The sequence below is a fragment of the Equus caballus genome, chromosome 11 (genome assembly GCF_041296265.1).
Source record: "Equus caballus isolate H_3958 breed thoroughbred chromosome 11, TB-T2T, whole genome shotgun sequence".
Classification (NCBI taxonomy): Eukaryota; Metazoa; Chordata; class Mammalia; order Perissodactyla; family Equidae; genus Equus; species Equus caballus.
The window spans coordinates 41,278,193-41,301,455 of NC_091694.1; the positions used below are offsets into that span (position 1 = coordinate 41,278,193).

Sequence of the window (23,263 nt, forward strand, 5' to 3'; positions counted from 1 at the left end):
CTAAGGCCAGGAAACAAGAGACTAATCTGATTATAACTAGAAATGGTGCCCTGCAACACCGTGAAATAGCTTAGAATGCTGAGCCTACAGTAATACATGCCATGAGTAAAATAAACTGCTTCACATCTGGACATAGTGGAAATAACTTTGCCCTCCTCACCTTATTCATGTTGCTTTCATCAACCACATCCTTGGATATATCCTGGATTATTTCTGGACACAAGATAAGGAGAATGATTTGAAGCGGCCAAACTGCTGCTTTACGTTTGGTGCTTTCAGCAAAACCATCCACCAAGTCAAACAGTTTTTCCGCACACTCTGTGAAAAATGTAAATATTAAATATTACTAGATGAGAAGAAAATCTCTGGCATTAAATTAAAAGCCAGCACTATTCAAAAGCCCAAAGGCCACATTTTTAAAAGATAAACCTGAATGTTCACTTAATTAAACAAATCCATTCAGATAAGCAGACAAGCAATGTTCTATTATCTATATATGAAGAGAGCTATCTTGATCCATCCTAGAAAAGTCCACATTTTAGAACGGCCAAACTTGTATCCAGTCTCAACGCACAGAGCCTTACACAAAGCGTGATGCTGCCAAGGAACAAAGACTGGACGCCTTCCTGAAGGGAATCACCAGAGCGCTCCAGGAGTCTGCATGCTCTGCTCTGCGGCTGTGTCTCAAGAATCCTAGGTAAGGATACTACTACTTTAATCATATCTCCCTAAATACAAAAGAAAACCTCGAAGCACAAAAAAGTGCTTCTCTGCAATGAAGAGCCATCAAATATCCAATCCACAACTCTAATTCAAGATTACAGCTTCATTTCAAACTTCTTTATCTATTTGCTCAAAGGAAATGAAAAGGGTTGAGGGTAATTTAGAAATATAAGAGAAAAATAATATTTCCAATTTAACATTGGTTGACAAGATGTAAAAGCACCTTGATAACAAAAATAACTTGGAAGGTGATAAGCTTTTACCTCATAAGTTAGAGGTCAAAAGACAAAACATCAATCTTATGCTTACCAGCCATATCAGTCTGTGGAATCTGGTATAGCTTTGTAAATTCATCTGGATAATTTTCGACCCAGTTCCAAAATGCCTACAACAAACACATGTTTTTAGACGAAAGCAGAGACATTTTCTTAATATAGTAAATAAAATATCATACGCTCCAATTATACCTCAAACTTCTAATTTCCTTCATAATACTGCAATGCATTCTTCCTAAAAATTAATGTGAAATTATCACTCAAGTCATGACTTTTTGATTCAAAATACTAAAGACAGCAACATTCATAACCAAAAATTAACAAAATTTTAGTACCAAAGAGGTTATAACTTACTTTTTCCAGGCTATTTATAACTGCTAACTGTGCAACCTTCTTTAGGGCTTTAAATTTAAATGCTGTTTCTGGGGGAAAAAAAGTTTTAAAATTAACTCTACATAAGTCAACACAAATAGAATTCAGAACTACTACTAAAAAAAATACTTTCATTTTACATACAAACTTTTGTTCCAGTATTATTTGTAAGCAATGTAAAGGTAAAGACAACTAATATAAACCAAAAACTCACTGGTTATGTCCACTAAAGACAAACTCAATAAAAAATAAATATGCCTTGAACCTCAACAAAGGTTATGGTGAGTTGTTTTCCTTTGTTTTGTTTTCAATAACTTGCTTTTTTTAAAGAAAAAAAGTATAAAACACACATGGTGACTTTAGAAAATTCAAAAAATACACAACAGTCTAAGGGAAATTTAAGACATCATCCACAATTCAACTATTCAGAGAGAATCACAGTTAACAGTTCAATGAATTTTCTCCCATCCTTTTTCCTATGTGCATGTAAGACAAATACGTTTACCCGAACTGAGATCACATAGGCTCTATCAAACCTGTTCTTTTCATTTCACATAGTATCCCAATTTTTTTCCCTTTCATTAAAAATTCCTCATACATATATTTGATGGCACTATACATGAAAGTAACGATCACTTAATTACCACTTGCCAAGTATTTTCAATCTAATATATTTAATTCAAAATCTTAACGCTTTCAGATATTACAGATGAGCAAACTTTGTTTCTGAGGTTACAGGTCAAATAAACAACTGACTTGGCTTCAGAGCAATCATCTTTGCAGTATGCTTTGATGCCTTTCAAAATGTTTACGTCACTGTATTGAGTCACTGGATATTGAAACATCTTCCGGTTATATACTTAAGATACTTCCAATATTTCACTATTATAAATAACACCAATAAGTACTTTTTATCTCCAAATTCTTTCCACATTACTGATTATTTCTTTAAGGCAAATAAATATCTAGAAGTAGAATTATCTGGTCAAAGAGATGAATATTTTTTCAGGTTCTTGATAAATATTGCCAAGCCGATTTTCAGAAAGGTTGGGCCAAATGTTATTCTCACAAGGCAGCACGTGAAAGTGCCTTTATGATATCCTTGTCATCATTAAACATGTTCATTTTTTTTATTTTGCTAATTTGATTGTTAGTAGACTGCATTTTTAAAACAAGACTAAACATTTCTCCATATGAATATATTAGATATTTGAATCTCCTCTTATATAAATTTATTGTCCACATCTATAAAATGATTTACATCTGGAAAAGATGTTCCTTCTACAAACTATTTTACTGGTAAGAGTCCCTTGGCCGGGAACTCTCTCTATGGACTTTTTTTTTAATTGAAGTATAACTGACATCCAATGTTATATTAGGTGTACCACATAATGATTTGATATTTGTATACACTGCAAAATGATACCCACAATAAGGCTATTTAACATCCATCATGATACATAGTTAGAATTTTTTTCATGTGATGAGAACTTTTAAGATCTACTCTCTTAGCAGCTTTCAAATACGCAATACAGTATTAACTATAGTCGCCATGCTGAACATTACATCCTCATGACTTATTTATTTTATAACTGGAAGTTTGTACTTTTTGACGCCCTTCCCCCATTTGGCTACCCCCACCTCCTGCCTCTGGCAACCACCAATCTGTTCTCTGTATCCACGGGCTTGGGTTTTTGTTTTTTTGGTTTCACGTATAAGTGAGATGGTATGGTATTTGTCATTCTCTGTCTGACATTTTACTTAGGATAATGCCCTCAAGGGCCATCCAGGTTGTTGGAAATGCAAGGTTTCATTCTTTTTTTGGTTGAATAATATTCCACTGTGTATATATACACTATATATATATATATATATACACACCACATTTTCTTTATCCATTCATCCATCCATGGACAAATAGGTCACCTGCTTCCAAATCTTGGCTATTGTAAATAAAGCTGCAATGAACACAGAGGTGCATCTATCTTTTCAAGTTAGTGTTTTTGTTTTCTCTGGATAAATACGCAAGAGTGGAATTGCTGGATCATATGGTAGCTCAATTTTTATTTTTTTGAGAAACCTCCATACTGTTTTCCACAGTGGCTGCACCAATTTACGCTCCCACTAACAGTGCACAAGGGTTCCCTTTTCTCCACATCCTTGCTGACACTTCTTATTTCTTGTCTTTTTAATAATAATCATTCTGACAGACGTGTGGTGATATCTCATTGTGGTTTTGATTTGCATTTCCCTACTTATTAGTGATATGAGCATTTTTTATGTACCTGTTGGCCATCTGTATGTCTTCTTTGGAAAAATGTGTATTCAGATCCTCTGTCCATGTTTTAATTGGATTTTTTTTTTTTTTTTTTTTTTTTTTTTGCTATTGAGTTGTATGAGTTCTTCGTATATTTTGGATATTAACCCCTTAACATTCAGTAGATGCCTTTTCATTTTGTTGATGATTTCCTTTGCTGTGTAGAAGGTTTTTAGTTTGGTGTAGGCCTACTTATTTATTTTTGCTTTTTGTCGCCCCCATGCCCTTTTAATGAAGGGATACAAGTACTTACCATATTTATATAAATATCTGAGATAGAGATGAGTCTTTGAGTAGTAAAACTGTCTAGACAATCTTTTAAATGTCAACTTTTTTCCTGGACTTGCAAATGAATAACTTGCTCTCCAAGTCAGTTTTAAAATGTATCCCTCCAACTTTCTTTGCTCCTGCTCTCCTTTGATTTCCAAATAATGGCATTACATTTCACAGTGCTCTTGAGCTTTTTTGCCTTCCTATATTCATCAACTTTACCTTTACGACATCTTAAATGTGTTATACATAGTAGTTTATTCTCACTTCCAACCTAAATACCTTTTATTACTCCAGTTCTACAAGATTCCGACTGGTCATCTTACCGACACTGCAAACTCAGTACAGTCATGTGCCACATAACATTTCAGTCAACAACAGACCGCATATGTGATGGCAGTCCCCTAAGGTTAGGACCATACAGCTTAGGTGTATACAAGTTTATGCCCACTAGGCTTGTGTAAGTGAATTCTATGATGTTCGCACAATGACGAAATCACCTAACAACACATTTCGCAGAACATATCCCCATTGTTAAGCAACACATGACTATAAATCTAAAAACAAATTTATCATTTTCCTAGCCACCCTCTTCTCTGCTACCAAACCCTCCTTCCCTCTCCTGCTTTAACCAGCTTGCTCTGTAATACTTGGTGATACTTCTCTTTAACCTTATATATCTAAATTAACCACCAAATGCTATGTGATGTATTCTACTCAAATGTTATGTATTCTACTTCCTAAATACCATATCAAATTGGTCCTCACCCTACCTCATTCCATCCAGACCTGCACTACCCTCATCATTTCTCACTCACATTACTACACAGACAAGTCTCAGCAGCTCAAGTAACATTCTAAGAAGCCATTCTGCAAATTTCAAGCAAAGTGGTATATCTAAAGTAAAGTACTGATCCCACCTTAAAGCCTTTCCATTACTTCTCATGGCCACTAAAATAAAGCCTCATAACCCATAAGCACAATCCTGCAGCAGTTAAGTACTTTGGCTCTAGAGATGGGCAGATGTGATTTGAATCTTTATCCTGCCACTCACTAGCTGGATGACCTTAGAAATGTTACTTAAGCCTCAATTTCCTTATCTATATAGGGGATGATAACATTACTATCTGCTTCACAAGGTTACTGTGAGAATTGATGAGAAAACGCATGTAAATTGCATAGCATGATGTGTGGCACATACTGAAAATGCAGCAAGCGTTACTACGTTTTTTATTGATATGATCAGACCTACTCTCGTACCTCTGTATCTTGTTCTTTTCCTCCTAATATCTCTCACCCCACATAAATACATACTTCTTCCCTCACTTTATGCTCACCCTATTTGAGTTTGCCACATTGCTTTGCAAATAATTTGATAGTAATATGCTTGTCTCATAAGACAGGCCATGAGCTCTGTGGGGACAGAGTCAATATTTCATTAATCTTTGCAAGCCTAGCACCTAGCATGGTTTCTTGCGCACAGTTTCTCAACAAATGCTGTTGAATTGAATTTACAACACACTATTACTTTTACTATTCGTATTACAGGAAGTTTCCATTCCTTCCGCCATTGTCACCTAGAGCATCTTTTGCTGGCCTATTTAATACTGACTTTATCCTTTATACATTTATCAGTGTAACTAAATTTATACTAAATTTATGTGCATGAAGGAGCTGCATTCAATGGCGATAACTTACCACAACAAAAAGAAAGTCATTCACCCACATACTTAGTTTCTCCTATTTGGGCATGGAGCACCATCTCAACTAATTCTTAATGGATTAAACATTTCTAAGAAAACTGACATTTTAAATCAACACCTATTCATGGACAACCTGGACTAGATTTACTTACAAAATGTCACTGAAGAGTTATAAAAAAATCATAAAACCCCATTTATACTACTTAAATTTTATACATGAGGAAATCTCTAAATTTTACATTCACTTCCTTAACTTCTCAATATTTAATGATAGATACTAAGATCTTGAAATTTCAACTATGAATTGAGTGGTGACTTATAATCTAAAATAATTGCTGTGCATTTGTCCATATCTTGATATAATAGCTAAAATGATCCAAGTTTTCCTTTATTAAAGTTAATGAAAGACAATTTAATTGTTGCGTGGTTTTATAAGGGTAATGACCAAAAATCATAAATTCTGAACAAGGGTAATATGGACGGAACACAGCCTTATAGTATTCATCTTTATAGATATAGCCTTTTTACATTGCTGGTGAATTAGTTATTGAGTTTAAAGCAAAGGTTAAGAAAACTAAACAAGGTATTTTGAGAATTATACTGCAGAACTATTGAGATGTTCAAAGTTAATATAACTAAACCTTCTTTTATGTCAGACATTTAAAACACTGTTGACAATTCCTTAATCAATATACAAAGTAAAATAAAAATAAGCGTGAATCATATACTATAAGGCTTCACATTTGAATTTGCCAGGATCCAATATTACATAAAACTAAAAAGCAATTTTTGTGAAATGAATGTCGGTTTTGATACTCAGTTTATTAATAATGTTCATTGATAGTTGATTTATATTAACATTTCTCCGCTTACCACAAAAAATCTCTCAGTTCCTTCTGACAGTTTATTTCAATCAATACAGTCATGTGAAGCACTTCCCAAAGCTTTAAAATCAATATTAGGCATTATAATATCTCCATGTGGGACTACTATTGACATGTTCTACAAGGAAGCAAAACTAGGTGCTGAAAGGGTAAGAGACTTTGTGATGCTGTAAAGTCAGTCAGTAAGTCAGTAACAGAGCTGAAAACAGAAATGTCAGAAATGAGATTCCTGATTCAATTCTTCCTCTCGTCATAAGATCACAATCTTCTGGTTCCATTCTGCAATGAAACTTTTATATCCTGCTAAATTGCCTGCTTCTCACACTACAATAATAGCTAAACAAGTAACTTCTATAACCTATAGCTATGCTTAAGAGATGAAATTCTAGAAAAATTAAATATCGGTACCCTTATATATTCTTTACTAAAAGCAAAAATTGTAGTTGAACAAAACTTTCCATTGCCAAGACCTAAGATACTAATTTTCTCTACTGTATTGTTTTCAAAAGTTCAAAAATTATTGAACCATAAGTATTGTCTGTTTCACAAGGACATTTGCATTATAAAATCCACTTTGATGTTCTAGCTCAACACAATTAGGATAAGTACTACATTCAAAATACTAATTTTTCACCCACAGTGATTAATTTCAGATATATCATACATTTAAACTTACCCTTCAGGAGTCGTTTTAATTTTGCACAATCCACATTGATATACTGTAACAATTCTATATCATGAACATCAACATTATCTTCTGAACAAACAGTCAATTCCTGTAACCTGAAAAGTAAAAACCAAAGACAATTTATCAACTTAAATCTTAGGATAGTTCAAAATTCTGAATCCAATGAGTTTATAAGAGAAAATACACATATAAAAATAAGAGAATAAAGAACTACAGGCCAATATCGCTGATGAACATAGATGCAAAAATTCTCAACAAAATTTTGGCAACCCGAATACAGCAATTCATCAAAAGGATCATACATCATGCTCAAGTGGGATTCATACCAGGGATGCAGGGATGGTTCAACATCTGCAAATCAATCAACGTGATACACCACATCAACAAACTGAGGAATAAAAACCCCATGATCATCTCAATAGATGCAGAGAAAGCATTTGACAAGATCCAACAGCCATTTATGATAAAAACACTGAACAAAATGGGCATAGAAGGGAACTATCTCAACATAATAAAGGCCATATATGACAAAACCACAGCCAACATCATTCTCAGTGGGCAAAAACTGAGTGCCATCCCCCTGAGAATGGGAACGAGACAAGGATGCCCGCTATCACCGCTCTTATTTAACATAGTTCTGGAGGTCCTGGCCAGAGCAATCAGGCAAGAAACAGGAATAAAAGGAATCCAAATAGTGGGGGAAGAAGTGAAACTCTCGCTGTTTGCAGACGAGATGATCTTATATATAGAAAACCCCAAAGAATCCATTGGAAAACTTTTTTAGAAGTAATCAACAACTACAGCAAAGTTGCAGGGTATAAAATCAATTTACATAAATCAGTAGCATTTCTATATTCTAATGACAAACTAACAGAAAAAGAACTCAAGAACACAATACCATTCACAATCGCAACAAAAAGAATAAAATACCTTGGGGTGAATTTAACTAAGGAAGTGAAAGACCTATACAATGAAAATTACAAGGCTTTTCTGAAAGAAATGGATGCCGACATAAAGAGATGGAAAGACATTCCATGTACATGGATTGGAAGAATAAACATAGTTAAAATGTCCATTCTACCTAAAGCAATTTACAGATTCAACGCCATCCCAATCAGAATCCCAATGACATTCTTTACAGAAATAGAACAAAGAATCCTAAAATTCATATGGGGCAACAAAAGACCCCAAATTGCTAAAGCAATCCTGAGAAAAAAGAACACAGCTGGAGGCATCACTATCCCTGACTTCAAAGCATACTACAAAGCTACAGTAATCAAAACAGCATGGTACTGGTACAAAAACAGGTGCACAGGTCAATGGAACAGAACTGAAAGCCCAGAAATAAAACCACACATCTATGGACAGCTGATCTTTGACAAAGGAACTGAGGGCCTACAATGGAGAAAAGAAAGTCTCTTCAACAAATGGTGCTGGGAAAACTGGACAGCCACATGTAAAAGGATGAAAATTGACCATTCTTTTCCACCATTCACAAAAATAAACTCAAAATGGATCAAAGACCTAAAGATTAGGCCTGAAACAATAAGTCTTCTAGAAGAAAATACAGGCAATACACTCTTTGACATTAGTTTCAAAAGAATCTTTTTGGACACCATAACTCCTCAGATGAGGGAAACAATAGAAAGAATAAACAAATGGGACTTCATCAGACTAAAGAGCTTCTTCAAGTCAAGGGAAAACAGGATTGAAACAAAAAGACAGCCCACTAATTGGGAAAAAATATTTACAAGTTACTTATCTGACAAAGGGTTAATCTCCATAATATATAAAGAGCTCACACAGCTCAACAACAAAAAATCAAACAACCTGATCAAAAAATGGGCAGGGGACATGAACAGACATTTCTCCAAAGAAGATATAAGGATGGCCAAAAGACACATGAAAAGATGCTCATCATCACTAATCATCAGGGAAATGCAAATCAAAACTACACTAAGATATCACCTTACATCCATTAGAATGGCAAAAATATCCAAAACCAAGAGTGAGAAATGTTGGAGAGGTTGTGGAGAAAAAGGAACACTCATACACTGTTAGTGGGAACGCAAACTGGTGCAGCCACTATGGAAAACAGTATGGAGATTTCTCAAAAAGTTAAAAATAGAAATACCTTATGACCCAGCCATCCCACTACTGGGTATCTATCCTAAGAACCTGAAATCAGCAATTCCAAGAGTCCCATGCACCCCTATGCTCATCGCAGCATTATTTACAATAGCCAAGACGTGGAACCAACCTAAGTGCCCAGCAACTGATGATTGGATAAAGAAGATATGGTATATATACACAATGGAATACTACTCAGCCATAAAAAAGGATAAAATCGTCCCATTCGCAACAACATGGATGGACCTTGAGGGTATCATGTTAAGCGAAATAAGCCAGACAGAGAAAAATGAACTCTGTATGACTCCACTCATAGGTGGAAGTTAGCATATAGACAAGGAGAACTGATCAGTGGTTACCAGGGAAAAGGGGGAGTGGACAGAAAGGGTGAAGTGGTGTACCCACAACATGACTAACAATAATGTACAACTGAAATTTCACGAGGTTGTAAACTATCATAATCTTAATAAAAAAAGTTTTTAAAATTCAAATTTCAAATTATAAGTAATAAAGATAAATTTTATTAACGTCATTCACATCGACTAGACTTCAGAAACATGAATGGTATTTTATTTACATTTACAGGATACATTACTTTGTATAAAAAAAAATGAGCAAGACTTTCGTCACTGCACTTTTCACAGTCTGTGTACATGTTTATGTGATTATTTGATTAATGTTCCTACCTCACAGTAGAACTTAAGCTTGTAAAGACAAGAATCTTTCTAAACCCAAAATTTCCCTTATAGTAAATATGACATTATCATGAAGGCAAAAAAATTTAACAAAAATATAGATAGATATTTTTTAACTGATAAGGAAATCACTTAAGTCCAAATAAAGGAAGTTAAAGTTTTCCATTTTCACTAACAAACACAGAGGTCAGCTTTTCAAAAGCTGCTATCAAATACTTTTCAAAAGTATTCTAATCTATTGAATTGTGCTTCCTAATGAAGCATACTCACTACTTCAATGAATAGATATCAAAAAATGTAAGCAGTAGAATGGAATTACTGATTTTCATAAAAGCAGAGAGAGAGAGATGGTGAAAAAGCACAAATACTACATGATCTCATTCGTAACGTTCACTCGAATTGTAACCATTTTACTGTGGTTTAAAACTGACATTAATCATCACACTAAACTTCAGTTGCTAAAAATGAAATGAATCCTATTTCTTCCTTCAAATTCTTCTTTCACTCACTTTAGCCTACAGATGTATAGCTAACAGTAAAATTATTCTAAACACTTACACTAAAGCTCTTTATATCATCAGTGTGAGAAGAGCTTAGCAGTTCACCTGGGAACGAGAAGGCCCTCAAGACTGATTTACATGCTAAAAACTCCACAGCTGCTGCAAAGAGCCTAGAAATATGGAACATGACTCCTTAGGAAACACAACTTAATAAACCAGCGAGATCAACTTTTGAAAAGCTGACTTTTGAGGCTGTTTGTGAAAAATGGGAGAAAAGTTTAATTCCTTTTATAGTCCAGTTATTTCCATAGGGAAGCGGAGTTTTGTGAGGTTTAAATATCATTTCTAAAGCAGAGAAATCAAATAAAGGGTGGTCGGAGCAAAAGAAATGAAGTGGAAACCTATCACTAAAACATCTAGAAGGAACAGGTAAAATGAGGAACAACAAAAAAACATTTTAAAAGTATAGAAATAAAGTCAAACAAACACCACCCACCTGCCCAGGCCGAGAAATGAAGAGGAAACTGAATACCAGAGATGGTTTTGAAGGCCTGATCTGGCCTTGCAACAAAGGAAGGGCGAGGGTGGTAAGGTTTTTTTCTCTCCTTAACCTATGGGTTTGGGGCTAATCCACAGGGCACTGAATACAAAGCCTTGTACCCTAATACAGGGAGTAGAGCTGGGGCCTTGCATAAAACATGACTAGAAAGAGCAACGAACTGCCTAAAAAAAGGGAGATACAGAGAGGGAGACAGAGAGACAGGAGGCAAGGAAGGAAGACAGGATGGAGGGAGGGGAAAAAAAAATCTCCTAGTACAAGAAGTTTGTCTGCTCTGCCTAAGCTTTGGGTAGGGGAAAAGGTCACCCAGGACTGTTAACTTGCAAGGGTTTGGGATCCACAGTTATACTATCCAGACAATCCAGGGCTGAGAAATTAACAAAAAAATAGGTCCAGAGCTGGGCAATTGGCAAAAGCAAATGCAAAACCATCACTAGGATCCTCCCACAGCCCCAGGCTACAAGAGAATCCCAAAGAAAATACAGACTGCACTCAAGATGAATTTGTAACCAAAGTTTACAAAACAGAGAGGGAACAGTTCACTATGAATGAGAGTTGGCACATACAAACATAAGATCATTTAACAATCTTAAAGAGAATATAAAATAAGTATGTTTCAAATGATTAGAGACATATGAGAAGAAATTTTAAAAACTATGAAAAAGAATAAGAAACCACTAAAAAAAAAAAAACCCAGATTTGTAAAAGAATCAAACAGAACTTCTGGTGGTCAAATTAGATATTCCACAGGGCCCCCCACTACAAGACAATCAGATCTAGTGCAGTTGTACAGTAATTCCGTGGAGAAAGCAGCTAATGCTCTCCATAAGAGTAATACGAGCCATAGAATATGGTATACTTCAGCAGAATAATAAAGTTATCTTAAGATCATGTAGCCCATATTCCCTTAAAGAAAAGCAAAGGACATAAATATCAAGAGTTAATGTTAATCCTAAAAGAGAAACATTTATAGACGGGTAGAATGGTCAAGCACAACAAATTTTCATGATATTGACTCATCTATTATATATGAGAGATAAAATCAACCCTCAGAAAAAACTGCCGTTCTAGTCGCTTGTATATTTTACCCCGAACGCCACGACAGCAATGTCCTATCCATCTAAATTAAACCATATGGTCTTTAGGTGAGAGATCAGCTCCTATTTCTGGCACAAACTAAATGAAACAGCAAATGCAGTTGTCTGAAACACCTATTTCACAGATCCCATTTCTGAGCAGTCTGTCCCCTGAAAGCTAAAGACGTTGGCTTATTCCAGACACACTTAACTTCTATTCTGAAAATAGTGAACTAGATTCAGGAAATACACAAAAGTTGTCTATTTTTACATGTGCTAATGCTGAAGAATCCCATAAAATAAAGCCTTTGGTGACTTAGAAAATTTCTAGAGTTTTCAAAGGTGGCACATTTGCTAAGTTTCTGTTATCCAAAGCAACTCATGCTTGGACAGACTAAAAATCATTTTATTCTTTTGATCATTTTCTACCTTCAATATAAGATTATTTCAAATAGTAAGGCTGGGTCTGGCAGTCATCTAAACAAAGAAAGGGTTTTGTTTTGTTTTCGCTTTTTTAATTTTCATGGCTCCTTTTCCTTAGGTGTTTGTTACCTTGCTGCTTCAACCAGTGTATTATTACTCAGAAGACGAAATGTTATCACTCAAAAGGTTTCATGAAGACACTTTTTTATTGTATAAACACTACCCAACATTATCAATCATATTATACCATTAAATAAAATTTTAATTTTCTTTGCATCAGGAATTCTGATGAGAGGTTGAAGAATATTGTTGCCAAGCATCATGATTATAGAAATGCCATTTTTTATTAGAAAGACTCCAGGATTCTGAGTTAGCCAATTGCCCCAAAACACCATAGCACAAATTCTCTAATTATGATGTATGTTCTCATTCACGCCTGTTGGAAAATAGAATGAACAAATCTAACGCAAGTCCACTGTTCACACAAGACAAGTCAGTCAAAAGATGCAGGTATCAATAAGCAAAGAGGATTGTTTTTCTTTACTCTGTATCAGTCTTTGATTCACTGAATCACTCAGTGATTTATACTTCCTACTCAGTCATAATTAAAGACTCATTTGACTTTTCTTACATGAGGAAGGCAAATCATTTGCATGAAAGCAAGTTGCAGAGTTACTTGCTACCATCAGTTATAATTCTATTCCCCAGAGCACCGCCCTTACCAATTTCTCCATCTGTAGCATATCACAACTGAGGATCACATGACGATTTTCAATCAATAAAAGTTTAAATTATTTATGATACAATTTTAAAGCAGAGAAGTATATATTATAAAAAGAATCATCGAGATAGGGCTAAAATAGAAGAAAAGGGAAGCAGCCTGGTATAATGAAACTAACAGACTCTGAAACTAGTCTGACAAATTTTGGGTGCTCCATTATTTGGCATATAACCTTGATAACTTCTTTGGGTATTAGTTTGCTTACCTGTAAAATAGGGGTAGTATCACCTACATTTCAGAGATATTGTGGGAATAAAATAGCACAGCATATGCTATAAATGCTTAACAAATGGGAGATTTTACAGTTCATACACTTAAAACACAGTACACTTTCTGGAGAATTCTACCGTGCAACTACTCACTTCCTTGTGCTTCTATATTGCTGGGGTTTTTTTTGAAATTTAGGATCTTGTGATAAGCAGTAGAGCTGTGAGATCATTAGAACTCTGACTTCTCATCAATTATTCTATCTGATTGGCTAATTTCATTTAAAGGAATAATATGTTAAGAAGACAAATTCATACCTCATGTTAAAAAAAAAAAGACTAGGCATGGGTGATGTTTTTCCCTAAAATTTAGATTTTCAAGTTTATAACAGTATTCATATTTAATTGTACACACCAATATCACAATATTACATAAAAATTCCAAAGAAATCAATACATAAAATTTCTACAGAAGCCCAGGTAAAACTGATTTCTGTCAACTTTTTATTTTTATGTAGACAAAAAAAGACTTCTAAATTTATATTACTTACAACAGTCCTATGTAGATTTACACACTAACCTGGTAGAAATGCGACTAAAGACTGCATTGAAGTTGTTGCAACTGAGAGAAAATAAAACCCCAGAGGCAGAATTCCGAAGTTCAGCTGCATGTTGGTTTCCTTCACGACAGGCGTGAAGAAAATGGCAGATTTCTGGCAGCAACTGTTTGACCAGCATTGTTTCATCTAATCTCATTGTGTCCTTCGGTTGCTAAAATAGAAATAATCACATAATTCTAAAACTTTCTTAAATTTACATGTATGCCCTATTACGAAAATTTTCAAACGTACATAAGAGTTGAAATAGAATAACAAACACCCATATACTCATCACCTAGAAGCAACAATTATCATATTTCATCATGTTTGCTGTATCTATCTATAGCAAGTCTAACAAAGAGGATGGTTTCACCTTTCACTTCTTAATCACAATAAAAGTCCAGTCCCCCCACCCCACCTCCATCCATTCTTCCTCACCACCCCTACCCCTCCTGCTTGTTACCCTGTTCAGCAAATCCCTGGAAGCCCCTCCCCTCCTGGGAATCCCAGTCGACTGTCAGTTCCAGATAAACTTTACTCATGTTCATTAGTGAGTTCACAGTGTCATCTGTCTCTACATCCAAATAAATTCCTGGGTAGGCAAACACACCCGTGCCTTTGGGAGACTGACCAAAACAGACAGACATTACTTATTACAAATAATTTTGTTTTGGTTGAACCATTTCAGAGTAAGCCACAAACACTACAAGACTTCACTCCTACCTTCTTCAGCAGCTCTTAAAAAATAAGGACATTCTCCAATATAACTTCAATACAATCATCACGCCAAGGAAAAATAAACAATTCTCTTGTATCAGCTAATATCCAATCTGATGATTGCAGCATGATTATTACGTTCCTTCAGTCTCCTTATTCTAAAACTATCCACCCCCTGCACTCCATATACATCATTTTTATTTTCCATAATATTGACTTTTTTAAGAAAATAGGCCAGTTGCCTTACAAAATGTTCCATATTGTTAATTTGATTATTTCTTAGTGGTATAACTTAACTTGTTCTTCTAGTTACTATATTTTCTGTAAGCTGGAATCTAAACCTAACGATGTGATTAGATTCAGATTAAACACTTTAGGTAATTCAGTAGTTCATATTACATGACATTAGGAGTACCTAGCACCAGTGGGCCCATTGTTAATGAAACCAAATTTGATAACTTTGGTGTTAACTCTGAGATCTCTTGTTTGTACAGTAAATCTCTACAATTAACAAAACCACCAATGGATAAGCTATCCTGCAGATGTACTGTTCTACCTCAGCATTTTCACCTAATGGCTTTAGTATCCATATATGAATGATAATTTTGATAATACCAGGCACAATAAAAATGAACAAAGTTTTTTATAACTGTGTGCTATGTTCAATTCTGTAATTGCAATCCAAGTGCTTTTAGATGCAAATACACTGAAATATATAGACAGTAAATAAAGAGACATCACAGAAACCTCCAAATTCAAGTTATAATGCCTATTTCTTATTTACAGCCTAACCAAACAATACAGATATTGAAACTAATTCCAATTAATAAGCCAATAAAAATTGTAAAAGTGTTCAATCTTTTGAATAATGGTCATATACACAGGAACAAAAATACTTAAGATTCCTCAAATCCTACAAAGTTTTACTCATAATACAATACTGGTATTTGTTCACTTGCATTTAGCTATTTCAACTACTTATATGATCAACCTGTACTTGGAGACTCAGTTCTTCTTTAACTGCCTCAACTTATTTTGATCTAAAAATGAAAATCAAGAGACAACCATAAAATCAGTGAAGGCAATCCAAGAAAACACAAGTTGTCAATAATACGAATAGTAGCATTTTTTAAACTGTAAATTTGGTGAAAAACCACATTTTCAATACAACAGGGTAAGATAATACATATTTTATGCATTACACAAGTTATACCGTGCCCACTTATTAGAGTTTCAATTAGGCAATCTCCAAAGAGTATCAAATTAAACAGGGGCCAATAATATCAGCGATCATTCTCCAAAATACATTTACCATAAGCTCTCAATTACCAATGTTAGTAGAGAAAAGCCTAGAACTAAACGAGGCAATAAACCACTTCACCCCCATTCAAACATGGCAGTGGCTGATACTGGTACTTACAATCAAAGTAACAAGACCACTACAAAAAGCTGACTCAGGAGGAGTTTAAAAATTGTCCACTTCACAATTTCATCATCATTTTTAATAGTTCTTTTGCTCTTTCACTCCATTTTACAAATGAACAACAGCATATCACAAACTAATAAAAAGCACCAAGCTAAAACAGAAATAGCTCACCCTCAATTTAAGTAGAAAACATAAACACTGTCTCACAATTTTGGAATATGGTCAAGGGTCAATAAAAGAGTTTAAAACATTACACTTAGGTTTCGTGGCCCATAGTCTTAAATACTTTTCTTCCCTAAGGATAGAGTTATGAGAATGTAATTATTTTTCCCAACTCCCTACTCCATCCCTTCCCCAAATGCTTCTGACCATTCCCTTTCTTCTTAACCACAAAATCAGTCCTCACATATCTAAGTCCTGCCCTTCTATATTTATTATAGAGAATAACTATAACATACGTGGAAGAGAGAAGCAATTCTGAATGAAAGAAAAGACTTGCCAAAGCAAGAGAGAATATAAGACATAAGTTAATTCCAATACATATTGAATAGATAGATCTTTAAAATGGAGGTATTAAATTTATATATTTACATAAACTCCTACCATTCTTCCAGGAAGAATTTAGTCTGTTGAGGCATAGAAAAACACTTAGCTTTATACAAGAGAAACATTGTTGAAAATATTCTAATTAAGTCTTGGTTGATAGAGACTGAAATAACTATTTAGAGGAAATCTGAGAAAGAACTGTTTTGTACTTTACTCCTCCACATATCCATTTTATATGTTTGTGTTTACATGTAAATGTTCTTAAGGTAGGATCTAGCAGTAATAATTATAGTTTTAATTTTTTTAAGTTCTCTTTTATATAGATTTGAAAAGTAAAATATTAAAATCAGATTCAGACAACGGGAAACAAGATTACTCTCGGTCTTCCATATCACCTTCTTTCACAGCTAAGCAGTGCCACAGGCCTAACAATATGTACAGAAATTAATTAAATCAAACAGTGACCTTTATCATAAAATCTTTTCTAAAAAACCTGAGAGGTATGTGGCTCAAACTTAACACTTTATAAGTAAACTTAACATCTATTTAATTTACAAAAGATGAGAAAATAATTTTCTCTTGAAAACTTGTCTATGCTAGTGGGTCAGCTCTGTTAACAAAATTCATATTGATACATCTTAGGCAAAAACTCCATATGACCATTCTCCTTGTTCACACCAAAACTTTGGTACATCAGATCATTCTCACAATTTATTTCACAAAACCTGCCTACTTAGGTATAGATTTACTTACCCCAGCAAGACATTTTTCCAGTGTATCCAATATTATCAACTGAGAGAGATATAAATTTTTTTCAGCAGCTTCTCCAAATATTCTCTAAAAGAAAAGATATTCAGAACACTGAAAGTTGGCAATTACTCTCCACTACAAATCAGCACACATCTGAAAAGTGAAGAACTAAGGATCAAGAACATCAACAGTCTTCCATTTTATCTCCGAGATTATACTATATTTAAACCTATTGTTTCTGATTTTATCCTAAGGCTTCCACAAAATGTATTCTCAGGCAAACAAAAATGCTGGCATTTATCACAGTCTGCCATTAGCCTTACAATAGTAAAAGAAGAAACTTTGATTTATTACTTTAAAAATATGTAGGATTTAGATACACATATAGATGTTTACCAGAATCTTGAGCATTTAACCACACTTCAATGCCACAACATAATCAAAGTCTAAATTCTTACAACTAAATACTATAACACCAATTACAGTGAGTTTTAAGCATACACCATCCTTAAATTGAATAATACACTATTTACCAACAAGAGACTAAGGTTTCCACAATTCATTTTACTCAATAAGCACTAAATGAATGTCAACATCTCTATACTGTTTTTGCTTTGAAAAGAAGATCCATACATTAAGTATTTTCAGTCTAACTAGGAACACGGCCACTTTATATAGCAAAATTCTACCACTGTGCCTCACACACTGTGCAACAGAAGAACTCCAAAAAACCTCAAATGTATCTCTGTAAATCACTTTACATATTTATAAAAGATCCTGCTTTTTTCAGAAAATCTTATTTTCCATAAAATTTCTTTGTAAGGCAAATGATTGCCCACACCTCCAGTTTATTAATTTTGTAAGCCTGAATATTGTGTAACCAATTTTTTAAGAAGAAAACACACCAAAGATTGCATGACTATAAAAATGGGACCAATTTTCACAATCTACAACCAGAAGTCAACTTCATAGCTCAATATAAACAATACAAATTGTGGTTATAAGTGTAAAGACAGGCAAAGCAGTTTGGAGTTAATCAAGAATTATCCAGGTCAGTTGTTTTGAACTGAGTATGAAGGAGATTTTAGATAGGAATTGACAGAGAGGAAGGAATCACCTGAGAGAGACAGGAGGAATGACATGTTCAAAGGTAGAGAGAGAGAATAGTTGGAGTACCTTGAAGTCTAGGAAATGTAAACAGATTCTATAAAACAGGGCAAAAAAAAGTAATTATGAGGTTTTGACAGTGGAATTACTTGATGAAATTGGTATTTGAGGAAAACTGTTTCAACAACGGGTTCTAACTACTATGGAATCTGTCACAGGTTAGAGGAAGAAGTTTGAAATAATATCTTCATCAAAGCAATCTCACATTTTAGGACTACAGGTCATATTTTATTTATCATCTACTTAAGACTGGGACAATCTGATATGTAAATATTCACATAAGAAGCAAAGGAAAAGATTTTAATAGATTACTATGATCAATTCATATATGACACAAAGTCTGCGTGAAATTCTAATTCTAGAAAAATAATGGAAAAGGAGATAGGGACACAAATAAGAGAACTATCTAAGGGAAAGAATCAAAAGCCAAAATGAAAGTTAGAAGATTACCCGTGCTCAATCACAAAATAAGATGAATGTTTATATCCAGAGTCCACAGAAAACACCTTTCCATACTTCAAAATATGCTGCTCCAAATTTTTTAATCAAAAACAGACCAAAGCAGACTCCCCCACCAAACAGTAAGTCAAATACTCACCATATTGTTAACATTCTTTAAGATAGTGGTGAGGCCGCTTATAACCAGAGAAAACTTGTACTTGGAAATATTGATAAGACATTCCTTGTTATGCTCCGTACTGACTTTGGTATGTGTGTTCTGCTGTCCTGTTTTTATTGGAAGCTGAGGAAAAAATAAAAACCATGTTAGCCAACACCTGAAAATGACCAGAAGAACTCTATTTCTCATTGAAAATCATGAGATTTTATCAACCACATATATATATGTATCTCAAGATATCTAATTGTATGTCAAGCTCCAATTTTCAACATATAATAGCATTTATTGCAAATCTAAAATTCTTTGGAAATTCCAATTTTTGCAGCTTTCTGGAAGTCATAAATCTCTATCTACAAAATTAAATCTCTACCCAGCACTATGTAAGAGAGAATGATGACTCACAGATATAGAGCTATTTCCTTGTAGCTAAAAATTATTTCAGAGAATGTCTGCAATGAAATGCATGCAATCCTTTCCCTTATACAATGAACTCAAGCAGTAAAAGAACAATGGATCAAGAATATCTATGCCCCAGATCTCGAGTCAATAATGTCGAATAACTGCAGATTATTCAGAAATGAGAACAAACTGTACAACCAGGAATAAACACAGTAAGACTGACTCAGGTAAGATAACTACCATCAGGTACACAGTTGAGGGAGCAACAGAACAACAAACAGATAAATCTCATGGAAAAAAATATCCTTTACAGGGACCACAGCTACATTTATCTGAAAAGGAGTTCAGTCACACAGCCAAGAAGTTCATCTCTCTCTGTTCAAGAGTAGCATTCTGTATTGAAAGCATCATGAATATATTTACTGTTAAAATATTAGACCCTGCCAAGACTAACAGAAAACACTGGTGAGGTTTCTTTGTGGAAAAAAAAAAAACCTGAGTCCAGCTTTCTCATTTTTAAAATGGTGCAACCAAAGATGGAAAGAGACCAAGTGGCATGCCCAAGTTTGCTTCATCGATTACCATGTAACAGGTGATTAATTTGATAGTAAAGAAATAATAAAAGAGGGGAAGCATTGTTAGGGCTTAGAAGAGGGGACAGAACAGACACTATAGAATTACATAATGTTAATTATAAAGATAACAGAGGGGGAAAAAGTCTGAAAAACCAAAAAAACCGCACAGGATTTTAGAAGACGGCAGTGGCTGCAATACAGGCTGTGAATCTCCCCAAATTCCCCTGAGACGGTTAAGGTTAAGTCAACTTGATTGGATCACAGGGTGCAGAGATATTTGGCTAAACATTATATCTGAGTGTGTCTCTGAAAGTATTTCCGGATGAAATTAGCATTTGAACAGGTGGACTCACAAAGCAGTTTGCCCTGCCTCCAATGTGGGTGGCCACCACCCAATCCACTGAAGACCTGAATAGAACAAATAAGGCAGAAGAAGGAAGAATCTGTCCCTTCCACCTGACTGTTTGAGCTGGGACACTGATCTCCTGCCCTCAGCACTCCTGATTCTCAGGCCTTCTGACTCAGACTGGAATCTCCACTATCAGCTCCTCTGGTTCTCAGGTTTCCTGAGTCTCCAGCTTGCAGATTGCAGAGCACGGGACTTCTCAGCCTCCATAATAAAATGAGCCAATTCCTTACAATTAATCTTTTCATGTATATACGGATACATATGTACACACACAGACACATATACATACACCCTACTGGTTCTGTTTCTTTGGTGAACTCTGACTAATATACCCCCACATAAAATAGCAGAGAAACTAGAATAGCAAAACCACAAACCCATCTATGCAACAGAAAGCAGAGGGAAGCAGAATGTCTGATGGATATGACAAGAGGAAAATCCTAAAATTGTATTACACCCTCAATGAAAAGCACAGCAAGCCAAGTTAAGAACATTAGCTGAAACACAGGGTTTTTTGCACAATGCAATTTACACATACGTGCAAAAAGGTCTACAATATCAACAATGCTCAATACAGTAGCCACTAGCTACATGTGTCTATTAAGCGCTTGTTACATGGCTAATGCAGATAAGAAATCAAATGTTTAATTTTATTTAAATTTAATTTACTTAAATTTAAGTAGCCATTGGACCCCACTGGATGGCACAGTTCTAAACTAACAAGCTGAAGAAGCACCCACTTCTAGGATGAAACCCACATTGAGGAAAAAATTGCTGAGATTCACTCCACACTGACAACAACAAGGACAACAGGGGCAAAGGAAAAGGTACAGATAAAGGTGGAAAAGAGGAAGAAAGCCAAGAGAGCTCAGAAAGGATGAGACAATGTATTTGTTCAATTTCATGAAAACAACAGAAGAGTGAGCTCTAGAACCATGAAGACAGAAAGCTATCCTGGCCCACAATTCTCTCCTACCAATTCAGGAAAAATAATTTCACATTAAAAAGGAGCAACAGAAAAGACTGTAGTCAAATCATTTGTGAAGTTATTATGAGAAAAAAGACTAAGACAGAACAACATTGCAAAAGAAAATGAAACCATGTCCAAAATACTGTTCACCAACAGATGAACTGTAAATTATCATTTCAAAATGAGCAAAGAGAAATTAAGAAAATGATTAAAGATATAAAATAACATAAATTAGAATTGCAAATAGAAAAAAGTTGATAGAACACAGGAGAGAATTAGAAAAAAGTCACTTCAGAAGTGAAGACTTATTAGAAGATAAACAAGAGTGAATAAAACAAAAGATAATACTTCAAGAGAAAAAGAAAGTAAACAGGAGGAAAACTGTAGTATCAAAAGAATGAAACATGAGAGGAGGATTTACAATGAAGTGACAGAAGACAGACAAACAAAATCCAACATATGTATAACAGGAGTCCTCAAAGAAGGAAACCAAATCAATGGAATAGAATGAATATTATAAACTAGAATTCAAGAAAACTCTGCTGAAATTTTTTTTTAAATACGCTGAAATTTTTTTTTTAAATACTTGAAACTATGTATTTAAAAGGCATACTGCATGCCTGGAAAAACTGATCCAGAATGACCAATACCAGAACATATTTTAGTAAAATTATTGACCTTCTGTGAACAAGAAAAAAAAATACTTTGAACATCCAGGCAAAAAAAGTCACTTACACAAGAAACAAAAATCAGACTGTCATCAGACTTTGACAATACTTCATGCTAACAGACAATGGAATAACATATTTAAGATTCTCAAGAGAAGAAAAAGTAAACCAAGGATTTTATACGCAGGCAAACTGACTTCCAAGTATAAAAGTGACAATCAAACTGTTCTGAACTGCAAAACCAAGGAAATGTTGTTCCCCTGAGCCCTTCCTGAGGAATCTACTGAAGAATATGCCTCAGACAACCAAAACAACAGGAGACACATATATATTAAGAGGGATCATTAAACATACATTTACTAAAAGAATTGAGAATAAATGATGGTAATTAGGGAGAAAGCATACTATGTCATTGCTTTATGTGCTGATAGTATAGATACAGTACAATTATCAGAAATGGGGAGAGGGTAGTGAGAGCATATAAAAAGTAGGAAATAATTCCTGATTGACTTATGGCGTTAACTAAAGGTGAAAGAGTATTATTTCAAGCCAAATGCTGGGGGAGAAGGAGATGAGAAGAGGTTATTACTTAATTTCAATACTGTTTATAGAAGAAAATTAACATACAATAACTCCCCCTCCCCACAAATGGAAGAAATTAGAGCACCATATAAAGGTTTCAATATAAAGATAACCAACAGAACAAAAATACAAACTGCTGGTTTGTGTTGTGTCAGTAGTGGCCCAAGCCTACCACCAGATGCTTAGGTGGAGACTTACAGAGGTGAGAACTACATAGGGCTCTTGCTTCCCACA

The 23,263-nt window shown here is 34.6% G+C and overlaps 1 protein-coding gene across 23 annotated transcripts in view; it reads right to left on the bottom strand.

The window, feature by feature from the left end:
* The window catches only part of NF1 (neurofibromin 1), a 240,382-nt gene that overhangs the window by 163,691 nt on the left and 53,428 nt on the right, over positions 1 to 23,263 (bottom strand). For all 23 annotated transcript variants that reach the window (XM_070226406.1, XM_070226404.1, XM_023653059.2 and 20 more), the window contains 7 exons: positions 19,406 to 19,549; positions 17,644 to 17,727; positions 14,183 to 14,373; positions 7,221 to 7,327; positions 1,353 to 1,420; positions 1,033 to 1,108; positions 161 to 318 (listed from right to left, as the gene is read on the bottom strand). In XM_070226406.1, the coding sequence (XP_070082507.1) occupies positions 161 to 318; positions 1,033 to 1,108; positions 1,353 to 1,420; positions 7,221 to 7,327; positions 14,183 to 14,373; positions 17,644 to 17,727; positions 19,406 to 19,549 (828 nt within the window). The remainder of the gene's footprint in view (positions 1 to 160; positions 319 to 1,032; positions 1,109 to 1,352; positions 1,421 to 7,220; positions 7,328 to 14,182; positions 14,374 to 17,643; positions 17,728 to 19,405; positions 19,550 to 23,263) is intronic.